We start from the raw sequence: 13,692 nt of genomic DNA, 5'->3' as shown, positions 1-13,692 counted from the left end.
TGCTGTGGCCAGGGAGTGCAGTGGAGGATGGCCCAAGTACTTGGGCCCTGCACCCCATGGGAGACCAGGAGAAGCACCTGGCTCCTGCCATCGGATCAGCGCAGTGCGCCGGCCGTAGTGCGCCAGCCGTGGCGGCCATTGGAGGGTGAACCAACAGCAAAGGAAGACCTTTCTCTCTCTCTCACTGTCCACTCTACCTGTCAAAAAAAAAAAAAAAAAAAAGAACTAATCCCAATTTTTCAAAAGCTATTCAAAACAACTGAAAGGGAGAGAATCCTCCCAAACTCCTTCTATGAAGCCAGCATCACCTTAATTCATAACCTGAAAAAGATACAATACTTGGCAGGCACCGCGGCTCAATAGGCTAAACCTTCACCTGCGGCGCCAGCACACCGGGTTCTAGTCCCAGTTGCCCCTCTTCCAGGCCAGCTCTCTGCTATGGCCCGGGAGTGCAGCGGAGGATAGCCCAAGTCCTTGAGCCCTGCACCCGCATGGGAGACCAGGAGAAGCACCTGGCTCCTGGCTTTGGATCAGCGCAGTGCACCGGCCGCAGCGCGCCAACCGCAGCGGACATTGCAGGGTGAACCAAGGGTAAAAGGAAGACCTTTCTCTCTGTCTCTCTCTCTCACTGTCCACTCTGCCTGTCAAAAAAAAAAAAAAAGATACAACACAGAAACAGAACTGCAGACCAATTTGCCTGATGAACATAAACACAAAAATCCTCAACAAAATTCTAGCCAACCAAATCCCACAACACATCATAAAGATCATTCACCCAAACCAACTGGGATTTATCCCAGGTATGCAGGGATGATTTCAACATTCACAAATGAATGTGATACATCACATTAACAAACTGAAGAACAAAACCATATGATTATCGCAAGAGATGCAGAGAAAGCACTGGATAAAATACAACACCCTTTCATGATAACAACTTTAAGCAAATTGGGTATAAAAGGAACATTCCTCAACACAATCAAGGCAATTTATGACAAACCCAGGACTTGCATGCTATTGAATGGGGAAAAGCTGGAAGCATTCTCATTGAGATCCAGAACCTGATAAGGATGCCCACTCTCAACACTGCTTTTTAATATAGTCAGGGAAGTTTTAGCCAGAGCTATTAGGCAAGAAAAGGAAATCAAATCAAAGGGATACAAATTGGGAAAGAGGAAGTCAAACTATACCTATTTACAGATAACATGATTCTATATATAGGGGATCCAAAAGACTCCACGAAGAGACTATCAGAAATCACAGAAGACTTTGGTAAACTGTTAGGATATAAAATCAATGCACAAAAATCAACAGCCTTTATATACACAGACAATGCCACAGCTGAGAAAGACTTCTAATATCAATCCCATTTAGAACAACTACAAAAAAAATCAAATACCTTGGAATAAATTTAACAAAAGATGTCAAAGATCTCTACAATGAGAATTACACAACATTAAAGAAAGAAATAGAAGACAGAAAAAAATGGAAAAATCTTCCATGTTCATGGATTGGAAGAATCAATATCATGAAAATGTCCATTCTTTTGAAAGCAATTTAATGATTAATGCAATACCAATCAAAACACCGAGGACATTCTTCTCAGATACAGAGAAAACAATGCTGAAATTCATATGGAAACACAGGAGAGCCCAAATAGCTAAAGCAATCTTATACAACAAAAAGCCAGAGGCACCACAATACCAGATTTCAAGACATACTACAGGGCAGTTATAATCAAAACAACCTGGTACTGGTACAAAAAAAAAAAAAAAAAAAAAAAAAAAAAGACCAGCATAACAGAACAGAAAGGACAGAAATCAATCCAAGCACCTACAACCAACTTATCTTTGACAAAGGAGCTAAAATCAACCCCTGAAGCAAGGATAGTCTCTTCAACAAATGGTGCTGGGAAAACTGGACTTACACATGCAGAAGCACTGTGGTGCAGCGGGTTAAAGCCCTGGCCTGAAGTGCCAGCATCCCATATGGGAACCGGTTCTAGTCCCGGCTGCTCCTTTTCCAATCCAGCTCTACTGTGGCCTGGGAAGGCAGCAGAAGATGGCCCAAGTCCTTGGGCCCCTGCACCCACATGGGAGACCCGGAAGAAGCTCCTGGCTCCTGGCTTCGGATCAGCACAGCTCTGGCAGTTGCAGCCATCTGGGGAGTGAACCAGCAGATGGAAGACCTCTCTCTCTGTCTGTAGCTCTGTCTTAAATAAATAAATAAATAAATAAATAAATAAATAAATAAAGCTGGACCCCTACCTTATACTTTATACAAAAATCCACTCAATATTGATAAAAGACCAAAACCTATGACCCAATACCATCAAATTATTAGAATATTAGGGAACCCTGCAAGAGATTTGCATAGGCAGAGTTCTTAGAAAAGACCAAGGACATTCTTCTCAGATAAAGGAAAGGCAAAGCAATCAGTCAAAATTGACAAAAGGGATTACATCAAATTGAGAAGATTCTACAATGCAAAAGAAACACTCAACAGAATGGGAGAAATTATTTGCAAACTATGCAATTGATAAAGGATTAATAACCCAAATATATAAGGAGATCAAGAAACTTCACAATAACAAAACAAACATCCCAACTAAGCAATGGGCAAAAGATTTAAACAGGCACTTTTCAAAAGAGGAAATCCAAATGGCCAAAAGACACATGAAAAAATGCTCAGGATCACTAACCCTCAGGGAAATGCAAATCAAAAACCACAATGAGGTTTCACCTCACCCCAGTTAGTTCATAGAGAAATCAACACTGGGGTGGGATGGTGGGTATGACGGGAATAATCACTATATGCCTAATGCTGTACTTATGAAATTTCCTTTTTTTTAAGATGTATTTTATTTATTTGAAAAGCAGTTACAGAGAGGCAGAGAGAGAAATAGAAGTCTTCCATCAGTTGGTTCACTCTCCAGATGGCCTCAATGGCTGGAGCTGTGCCAATCCAAAGCCAGGAGCCAGGATCTTCCTCGGAGTCTCCCACACAGGTGTAGGGGTCCATCTTCTACTGCTTTCCCAACCCATAGCAGAGAGCTGGATGGGACGCGGAGCAGCCAGGACTCGAACTGGCACCATTTGGGATGCCAGCACTGCAGGAGATGACTTTACCTGCTATGCCTCAGTGCGGCCCCCAAAATTTCCACTCATTAAGCAGTTTCTTTGGGAAAATAAATAAATCAACAAACAACAAATGCTGGCAAGGATATAGGGAAAAAGGTACCTTAATTGACTGTTGGTGGGAATGTAAACTGGTACAGCCACTGTGGAAGAGAGTATGGAGATACTTCAGAAATCTGATTAGAGACCTACAATATGACCCAGACATCCCACTCTTGGGAATTTACCTAAGGGAAACGAAATCAGCATAGGAAAGAGTTATCTGTACCCCTATGTTTACTGCAGCTCAAATCACAAATGCTAAGATATGGAATCAACCCAAATGTCTGTCAACTGAAGACTAGATAAAGAAATTATGGGACAGGTACACTATGGAATACTACACAGCAATAAAAAAATGAAATCTTGTCATTTGCAGTAAAATGGATGCAAATGGAAACCATTCTACTTAGTGAAATAAGGCAATCCCAAAAGGACAAATACCGTATGTTCTCCCCGATCTGTGATAATAGAGCACCTAAAAGGTAATCTAGAGAAGTAAAACTAACACTTCAAGATGCAATAACTGTCCGGCGCCGTGGCTCACTTGGCTAATCCTCCGCCTGCGGCACCGGCACCCTGAGTTCTAGTCCCGGTTGGGGCGCCGGGTTCTAGTCCTGGTTGCTCCTCATCCAGTCCAGCTCTCTGCTGTGGCCCGGGAGGGCAGCAGAGGATGACCCAAGTCCTTGGGTCCCTGCACCCACATGGGAGACTGGGAGGAAGCACCCAGCTCCTGGCTTCGGATCGGCGCAGCACCAGCCATGGCGGCCACTGGGGGAGTGAATCAATGGAAGATCTTTCTCTCTGTCTCTCTCTCACTGTCTATAACTCTACCTGTCAAATAAAAAAAAAAAAAAGAGATGCAATAACTTTGAACACCCCTTTGTCTCGATTACTGAGTTTTTTTTTTTTTAATGTGATTTATTGAACTCTTTGCTTAGTATAGTGTTAATCATGTGTATGAAGTTAATTAAAAATAGGTCTTAATAAAAGATAAGAATGGGAATAGGAGAGGAAGGAGGAAGAGGGGTGGGAGTAAGGGTGGGAGGGTGGATACGGTGGGAAGAATCACTATATTCCTGAAGTTGTATTTGTGAAATGCATGAAGTTTGTATTCCTTAAATAAAAAGTTTCAGAGGGAAGGGGGAGTTCTCTTGGATTAAAAAAAAAAAAAAAAAAAAAAACAGAATAACGAGGGGGCTGACACTGTGGTGCAGTGCGTTAAAGCCCTGGCATCCCATATGGGCACCGGTTCAAGTCTCAGCTGCTCCACTTCTGACCCAGCACTCTGCTATGATCTGGGAAAGCAGAAGATGGCCCAAGTCCTTGGGCCCCTGCATCCATGCAGGAGACCTGGAAGAAGCTCCTGGCTCCTGGCTTCAGATCAGCTCAGCTCTGGCCATTGCAGTCACCTGAGGAGTGAATCAATGGATGGAAGACCTTTCTCTCTCTGCCTCTAACTCTTTAAAATAAATAAAATAAATCCTTAATAAAAATAATAATAATAATAATAATAATATTACATGTTTGAACAAACCCTCAGAAACTCTTGTCATAAAATCTCAGTAAAAATTACATATTTGCCAACTACTGCTCCTTTCTGTTCATGTAATCTGATTGTTTACAACAGGAAAAGACAGTTTTGTGTGTGTCGTAACATCATTTTGTGAATCTACTATGATGCTGACAAGACAGACTGCCCACCCCCACAACCTCCTTTCCCAAAAATCTGCATATGAATATTAAGAAAAATGTGTTTATATATAAATGTATTTTCTTAAGATTGATCTAGCATAGTCAGAAATACATTATACCAATAAGTCAATAAGCATGCTAAGACTATAGATTTATATAAACATTATCAAGATCTCCCAATTTGAACAGCTTCCCTTGAAAAAGATACAGAAGTCTGAGATCATAAACCAGGCAAATTTAATCAGAGATGATGTGGTATAACTGCCCCCTAGTGACAGAACATTATAATACATGCTGCAAACAAAAATACTGTGTCACCCAAAAGATCTTCCTAAGTTTTCAATAAGAATGTTTACAAATGTACGTTACAATTGTCCTTGTGTTTCATTTTTCACTCATTTCTTCACTTCACACACAATGAGGAATTAAATGGGGATTATTTTATCATTCATCATAGACTGGGCAGAGACATATAAGTAAACAAAGAAATACACAATTCACTAGATTGTGACAAATGCTACCAAAATGAAAATGAGCAGGTTGGCGCTGGCGTTGTGGTGTAGTGGGTTAAGCTGCTGCCAACATCCCATGAGCGTAGATTTGAGTTCAAGCTGTTCCACTTCCAATCCAGCCCACTGCTAATGTGCCTGGGAAAGCAGCAACGGAGAATGGCCCAAGGACTTGGGGCCCTGCACCACGTAGGAGACCAGGAAGAAGCTCCTGACTTTACCCTGTCCCAGCCACAGTCGATGCGGGCATTTGGGGGAGTGAACCAGCATGAAGATTCCTCTTTCTTTGTCTCTCCCTCTCTAATTCTGCCTTTCAAATAAATAAATCTTTTTTTTTTTTTTTTGACAGGCAGAGTGGACAGTGAGAGAGACAGAGAGAAAGGTCTTCCTTTTGCCGTTGGTTCACCCTCCAATGGCCGCCGCGGCCAGCGCGCTGCGGCCGGCGCATCGCGCTGATCCGAAGCCAGGAGCCAGGTGCTTCTCCTGGTCTCCCATGGGGTGCAGGGCCCAAGCACTTGGGCCATCCTCCACTGCACTCCCAGGCCATAGCAGAGAGCTGGCCTGGAAGAGGGCAACCGGGACAGAATCCGGGGCTCCGACCGGGACTAGCACCTGGGGTGCCGGCGCCGCAGACGGGGGATTAGCCTAGTGAGCCACGGCGCCGGCCCCAAATAAATAAATCTTAAAAAATAAATGTTTGGGCCTATAACACTATACTAAGCAAAGAGTTCAAATAAGTGCTTGGGCCCTGCACCCCATGGGAGACCAGGAGAAGCACCTGGCTCCTGCCATCGGATCAGCGCAGTGCGCCGGCCGCAGCGGCCACTGGAGGGTGAACCAACGGCAAAGGAAGACCTTTCTCTCCGTCTCTCTCTCTCACTATCCACTCTGCCTGTCAAAAAATAAATAAATAAATAAATAAATGTTTGAACAGGATCCTGTGATGGGAGATAGCAGGTTCAGGTTAATGAGAAATCCTAATTTGAATCAGGAGGCTGGGCAAAGCCTCGCTAAGGAAGTATCCTACAAACTGAGTCTCAACCATGAGAAGCAGCAATTAGGAGTTTGGGGGATGAGGGATAGAAGGACACTTCCCAGCAGAGAGTAAAGTATGTACAAAGTCTCCAAAGTAGAAATCTGGACTGAGTTCAAGCTCTCAAAGAAAGGCCAGTGAGGTCAGAGAGAGAAGCCACGAGGAGACACAGGGGAGAGGATGAATGGCAGATGAGACAGATGATACACAGCCTTTGAGGCTAGGGCAAGGTGGACGTGATCCTCAGTGCAGAGAAGTCACTCAGGGTTTCCATCAGGGACTGACAGTTTTGTATAGGACAAATCACCCTGGCTGCTGGGCTCCACAGCAGAAGCAGGTTAGCACAGTGCCAGGGATGCAGTGACGGGCCAGCTCCCAGTGGTGACACTAAAGATAGAGGCAAGAGGACATGCTGGAGGCCCACCTTGGAGGCACAACTGACAGGAGTGCCTGATGGATGAAAGGTGGGGGACGGGGGAGAAGAAGGAATAAAAGACGTCTCCACTCAGCTTCAGGCTGCAGCAGCTGCAGAGTGCTCATCACTGACACAGAAATGATTCCAGCAAGGACTGCTTTCATGGCAGAGGGAAGAAGGTAGAAGGTACTGTTTTAAATATCTTGAGTTTAAAATACCTGTGAGATTTCCAAGATGACATGTAAAGTAGGAAGGTTCAATCTGTAAGTCCAGAGCTAGCAGGGTAAATAAATTAGCATCTAAAAAGGATTTAAGGTTTACAGAATGAATGAGATCACCTGGGGAGAAGCTGTAAGGAGATGAGGAAGTACTTGGTCAGCCCCATCTGTAGCAGTAGTGTTTATCTGGGTATGATTTAAGACAGGGGCAGTACATAAAGGGTCTCCTATTTTTGCCTTCAAATATTAATGATATAGTTGCCCTATAATGCTGTTCTAACAACCTCTTCTTTATAAAGACTTCTGTATTTCATTGCTGTCATCTTAATTCTAGAAAAAAGCTTAGGCTTAACTCTACCTTTTGCGAACCTACTTAGCTTATCTCAAGCTAAGATTTCTAGATGTGTTAGGATCTCTGATCTTCTAAGCTTTTAAGTCTTACTTGAATTTATGGCACCAAGAGAATTTTCATCAAAGTAAAGATTGTGCTAGCATTAAATTTTCTATATTTCTGGGATATAGAAAGATGAGTTTTCTTTTTTAATGTACTTTAAAATTTGCTGTAATTAACAATGAATCTGTATTAATATCTGCTAATAGCTAATAATGTACTTACCACTTGCTTAGATTAACTCATTTCACTCTCAAAGCAACTTTATGAGGTAACATTACCCCCATTTTATAGATGACCTCAGGCAGGAAAACTCCATTTTTGTCTTTAATGATTTATTTTTTGTTTATTTGAAAGGCAGAGTTACAGAGAGAGGAGGAGAGACAGGGAGTATCGTCCATTCACTGACTCACTCCCCAAATGGCCACAATGGCCAGGGCTAGACCAGGTCAAAGCCAGGAGCCTGGAGCTTCCTTGGGGTCTCCTACACGGGTGCAGGGTCCCAAGCACTTGAACCAGCCTCTGCTGCTTTCCCAGGTGCATCAGCAGGGAGCTGGATCAGAAATGAAACAGCTAGGTCTCAAACCAGTGCACATATGGGATGTCAGCGTCACAGGAGGAGACTTAATCTGCTACACCACAACACCAGCCCCAGGAATACTCCATTCTTAACCACTGCAACCAATAGCTTTCAAAACCAAGGTTTTCCAGGCCAGTGTTGTGGCACAGGGGGTTAAGCAGATGTCAGCATCCCATCCAGGGATACCAGCAAATGGAAGATCTCTATCTCGCCTCCATCTCTCCTCTCTCTGCAATAACATATAGGATGTAGTATTTACTCAAATGCAGTTGTTTATTATAACCTTGAAACTGACCGCAAAATATTATATTTAGAAATTCAGTAAATGTTATTGAGTGCCAACTATGGTTATAGTCACTCTATTAGGTTACCTAAGAACTCCTAATCTAATAAAGGATGGGAGCATTCTCTCTAAAAAGAAAAAATATGGGGGCCAGTGCTGTGGCATAGCAGGTAAGGCTGATACTGGCAGTGCCAGCATCCCATATGGGCACTGGTTCAAGAGCTGGCTGCTCCACTTCTGATCCAGCTCTCTGCTATAGCCTAGGAAGGCAGCAGAAGATAGCCCAAGTCCTTGGGCCCCTACACCCACATGGGAGACCTGGGAGAATCTCCTGGTTCCTGGCTTCAGATCGGCCCAGCTCCAGCCATTGCGGCCATTTGGAGAGTGAACCAGCAGATGGAAGATCTCTGACTCTCTGTAACTCTTTCAAATAAGTAAATAAATCTTTCAAAAAAAAAAAGAAAAAGAAAAAATATGGTACACAATACAGAGAAGCAGTCCTTTTAAAATTTTTTTTAAAGATTTATTTATTTGAAAGTCAGACTTATAAAAAAAGAGAAGGAGAGGCAGGGAGGGAGGGAGAGAGGGAGGAAGGGGGGGGGAGAGGGAGGAAGGGGGGGGAGAGAGAGAGAGAAACATCTTCCATCCACTGGTTCACTCCCCAAATGGTCACAACGGCCAGAGCTGCACTGATCTGAAGCCAGGAGCTTCCTCTGGGTCTCCCACACAAGTGCAGGGGCCCAAGGACTTGAGCTGTATTCTACTGCTATCCCAGGCCATAGCAGACAGCTGGATCAGAAGTGGAGTAGCCTATACTTGAACTGGCACCCATATGGGATGCCGGCACTGCAGGTGGCGGCTTTACCCACTATACCACATCACCAGCCCCGAGAAGCAGTCTTAATGTATCATGGGAAAATGGAGGACAGAGAAATTAATTCTGATCTAGAAATAGTCCTTAATATGAAAAGGCAAGACACTGTAGCAAAAAAATGACCTAAATGAAAGATCTCTGTGAGAGATCCCAGTGGAAAGAAGGGGCCATCAATGAAGGAGGTACCTTTCTCTGAAGGGAGGAGAGAAATTCCACTTTGATTATGGCTTTGTCTAAATAATATTGTAGTTTGTGAACTTAAGAGGCCTCCATAGCCTTGGCAGCTCATGACAAGAGCCTCGGGTGATCACTGACATCATAAATAAGTGTGCCAATTGCTAAATCAACAACAGGAGTCACTGTGTACTTGCTCCCCATGTAGGACCTCTGTCCTTAATGTGTTATACTATGAGAATTAACAGTAAAACTAGTCTTCAAACAGCACTTTATACTTTGCGTGTCTGTGTGGGTGCAAACTGTTGAAATCTTTACTTAGTATAGAGTTAATCTTCTGTATATAAATATAATTAAAAATGAATCTTAATGAAGAATGGGATGGGAGAGGGAGTAGGAGGTGGGATGGTTTGGGGGTGGGAGTCTGGGTATGGGGAGAAGAACCCCTAAAATCCAAGTTATACTTACAAAATTTATATTTATTAAATAAAAGCTTTCTATTAAAAAAAAAAGAAAAGTCTTAAAAGTGCAATGTGAACTGTGCCAACAAAGCTTCATCAGGTATGCTCTGGGGAACTTACTCTAGACAGCTGGTACTCAAACTTGGCACATTTATCTTCAAAACCACAGGGATAGCTTGTTACAACACTCATCTGGAGAGGAGCTAAGGATCTGCATTTTCCAGGTGATAGCTGATGCTAATGGTCAAGAAACCCTCTTTGAAAACTACCTTTCAAGACAGAGCTTGAGCGAAACTCACGGGTGCTAACAGAGTATGCCTAAGGAGCTGTTAAGAGGGCTGATGATAAAACATGGATTCTGTACTTCTAAGGAATATGGTTGGAAGTCTAGAAATGACAAGTTTCTCAATAATACACATTTTAGGGTAAGTTATCCTTCCCTGCTAGGAAAGTGAGCTAACATTCAAGATGAAATATCCCTCTGTGACATGGCATATGTTATATCTAACCTGGTATTTTTCAACTTCATTCCTATCCTGTTTTGCATCATCCAGGACAAGAGGAAGGTAATGAGGCCACAGATTTCTGGCCACACAGCTATTTAAATGTACAAAGAGGCAGGTGGTTAAGATGCTCACGTTCCATGCCGGAGTGCCTGAGCAGGCACTTCTACCTAGCTACTTGACTCCAACTTCCTGCTAATGCAGACCCTAGGAAGCAGCAATGATGGCTCAAGTAGTCAAGTTCCTGCCACCCACATGGGAGGGCTAATTGGGTTCCTGGCTCTCAGGTTGGGCCCACTGGCCCTTGTGGGCATTTAGGGAGTGAACCAGCAAATTAGAGTATGCACATTCTTTTTTTTTTTAATTGTAATAACACTTTGTATTCCATGTTATACAGGTTTTTTTGTTTTTTAAAGATTTATTTATTTGAAAGTCAGAGTTACACAGAGAGAGAAATAGAGGCGGGGGGGGGGGGTCTTCCATCCACTGGTTCACTCCCTAATTGGCTGCAACAGCCAGAGCTGCACCAATCCAAACCCAGGAGCTTCTTCTGGGTCTCCCACGTGAGTGCAGGGGCCCAACGACATGGACCATCTTCTACTGCTTTCCCAGGCCATAGCAGAGAGCTAGATCGGAAGTGGAGCAGCCAGGACTCGAACCGGCGCCCATATGGGATGCAGACGGTGGCTGTACCCGCTATGCCACAGCGCCAGCCCTATGCACATTTTTTTCTCAAATAAATTAATAAAAATAAATGTACCGGCCGGCACCACGGCTCACTAGGCTAATCCTCTGCCTTGCGGCGCCGGCACACCAGGTTCTAGTCCCGGTCGGGGCCCCGGATTCTGTCCCGGTTGTCCCTCTTCCAGGCCAGCTCTCTGCTGTGGCCAGGGAATGCAGTGGAGGATGGCCCAAGCGCTTGGGCCCTGCACCCCATGGGAGACCAGGAAAAGTACCTGGCTCCTGCCATCGGATTAGCTCGGTGCGCCGGCTGCATCGCACCAGCTGCGGCAGCCATTGGAGGGTGAACCAACGGCAAAGGAAGACCTTTCTCTCTGTCTCTCTCACTGTCCACTCTGCCTGTCAAAAAAAAAAAAAAAAATTTAAAAAAGAAAATAAATGCACCAAGAAGAGAAAAACAGTGTCACTCTATTATTCTGTATAAGTGAGACTCTGACACTAAAACATTCTGAATGTTAATATTCTACCTAGCAACTATAGAAAAAACACAGTTCAAATATATTCAATAGTTTCAAACGAATTCTAAAGAATGTTCCATACTCACCAAAACCATCAATATCTAGATTATTTTCAACCACAACATCTAGCAGAGAGTCACCAACTTTTCCTTTGGCTGTTAATGTTTCACCATCACGGTTTATAAAATGTACTGTTACTTTATCTTCTGAGCTGCAAAAGGAAACAATCATTTAGTATTTTTAGTAATTTCAAAACATAACTAAATAGTTTTAACCTTAAGGTCAAAGAAACAACATAGGAATGTGTGTGAGTATGCTGTTTTACAATACTTTTTTATTCCAAAGTTTATTTGGGAAGAAGACTCCACAAATCAAAGCCATATCAATCTACCTACCTACCAGGTGACAAATTCTATAGCCTTAAAGAAACACCAAATAGAACCTGGTCAAGGCCACCTGGTGGTCTGCAGTATGTGTCTCCCTATAGTTACAGATACGTGAAAACATCTACAATTGCTATCATTCTTGAAGTCTATTTTGCTCTCACAAAGCTCTCTGAAAAAAACAATGCTTCTATGATAACATTCCCAAAAGACTACAGCCAGGTTGTGTTGAGCTTCAAGAAAGCAAATCTTGGGACCAGTTTCCTGGCACAGCAGATCGCTGCCATCTTCAAAGCTGACACCCATAGTCCCTGCAGCTCCACTTGTGACCCAGCTCTCTGGTCATGTGCCTGGGAACACAGCAGAAGATGCCCATGCATTTGGGCCCCTGCCACTCACATGAGAGACTGGATGGAGTTCCAGGCTGCTGGCTTCAGCCTGGCCCAGCTTAGTCCAGCCCCAGACATTGTGGCCATTTGAGGACTGAACCAGTAGATCAAAGATCTCTCTCTGTCTCTCCCTCCCTCTATAACTCTTGTCTTTCAAATAAATCAATCTAAAAAAAAAAAGAAAGGAAGAAAGCAAACCTTGGAATGGGCATTTAGAAGTGTGAGCAGTTGTCTAAGACACCACTTGTAAGACCTGCAACCCATTTCAGAGCACCTAGGTTTGAGTTCCAGCTCTGCTTCCAATTCTAGCCTTCTGCTAATGTGCAGCAAGTGATGGGTCCTTGCACCCATGTGGGAGACACAGACTGAGTTCCAGGCTAGTCCTGGCTGTTGCAGGCACTTAGGAAGTGAACCAACAGGTGGAACCAGCAGGTGGAAATTGCACTCTCACTCTCACTCTCACTCTCTTCCTCCTTCCCTCCCTCCCTCCTCCCCCTTTCAAATAAATAAAAAATAAAATGAGAAAGTAAATCTTTCTGCTATCCACAGGGTAACTGAACAGGTGCCTGACAGGACACTGTAAGCAGCAGTTTGATAGTTTTGAATGTTCAAACAAGTCATTTCAGCCCACAATAGGATTAAAAAAAAAAAAAGTGGGGCTAGAAAAGGTTTTTTCTTTGTTTATTTGAATCTGTGGAAAGACAAAATCCCCCCTTACATATTTTATTATATTATCTTATATTATCTATCAGCCAGCTGACTTAAATTTCCTTCCCTTCTCACAGACATCATTCTAACATGTGGGAAAAGAAACGATATTAGCACTCAGACCCTTACCCTCCACAACCAGTCATGCTTGTTTTACCTCACAACTGAAAAGCTGTACTTCAACTTAAAATAATTAGTTGTAATTTTTAGTACTACCAACAGATGGTAGCCAATCAAAAAACACTTTGTTCAATATAAGTGAAATCCACAATTAAATAATTTCAGAGTTATAAATATGCTGAAAGAATCAAATTGAATGACCTCACTTCACAAATGAGACAACTGAAGTCCTCTACTGGATACTGTCCTTCTATTTATTAAATGTATCATAACTAGCTGTGGGCCAGCGCCGTGGCCCAATAGGCTAATCCTCCACCTAGCGGAGCTGGCACAATGGGTTCTAGTCCCTGTCAGGGCGCCGGATTCTGTCCCAGTTGCCCCCCTTCCAGACCAGCTCTCTGCTGTGGCCAGGGAGTGCAGTGGAGGATGACCAAAGTACTTGGGTCCTGCACCCCATGGGAGACCAGGAGAAGCGCATGGCTCCTGCCATCGGATCAGCGCGGTGGGCCGGCCGCAGCGCGCCAGCCACGGCGGCCATTGGAGGGTGAACCAACGGCAAAAGGAAGACCTTTCTCTGTCTC

The 13,692-nt window shown here is 43.7% G+C and overlaps 1 protein-coding gene across 2 annotated transcripts in view; it reads right to left on the bottom strand.

The window, feature by feature from the left end:
- Positions 1-13,692, bottom strand: part of FDX1 (ferredoxin 1) — a 36,089-nt gene that overhangs the window by 16,496 nt on the left and 5,901 nt on the right. For both annotated transcript variants that reach the window (XM_051849655.2, XM_051849649.2), the window contains exon 2: positions 11,598-11,722. In XM_051849655.2, coding sequence (XP_051705615.2) covers positions 11,598-11,722 — 125 coding nt within the window. The remainder of the gene's footprint in view (positions 1-11,597; positions 11,723-13,692) is intronic.

The sequence above is a fragment of the Oryctolagus cuniculus genome, chromosome 1, assembly GCF_964237555.1.
Source record: "Oryctolagus cuniculus chromosome 1, mOryCun1.1, whole genome shotgun sequence".
NCBI classification, from domain to species: domain Eukaryota; kingdom Metazoa; phylum Chordata; class Mammalia; order Lagomorpha; family Leporidae; genus Oryctolagus; species Oryctolagus cuniculus.
The sequence above is the reverse complement of the archived record's forward strand: the minus strand, read 5'-3'. Positions and strand labels throughout refer to the sequence as shown.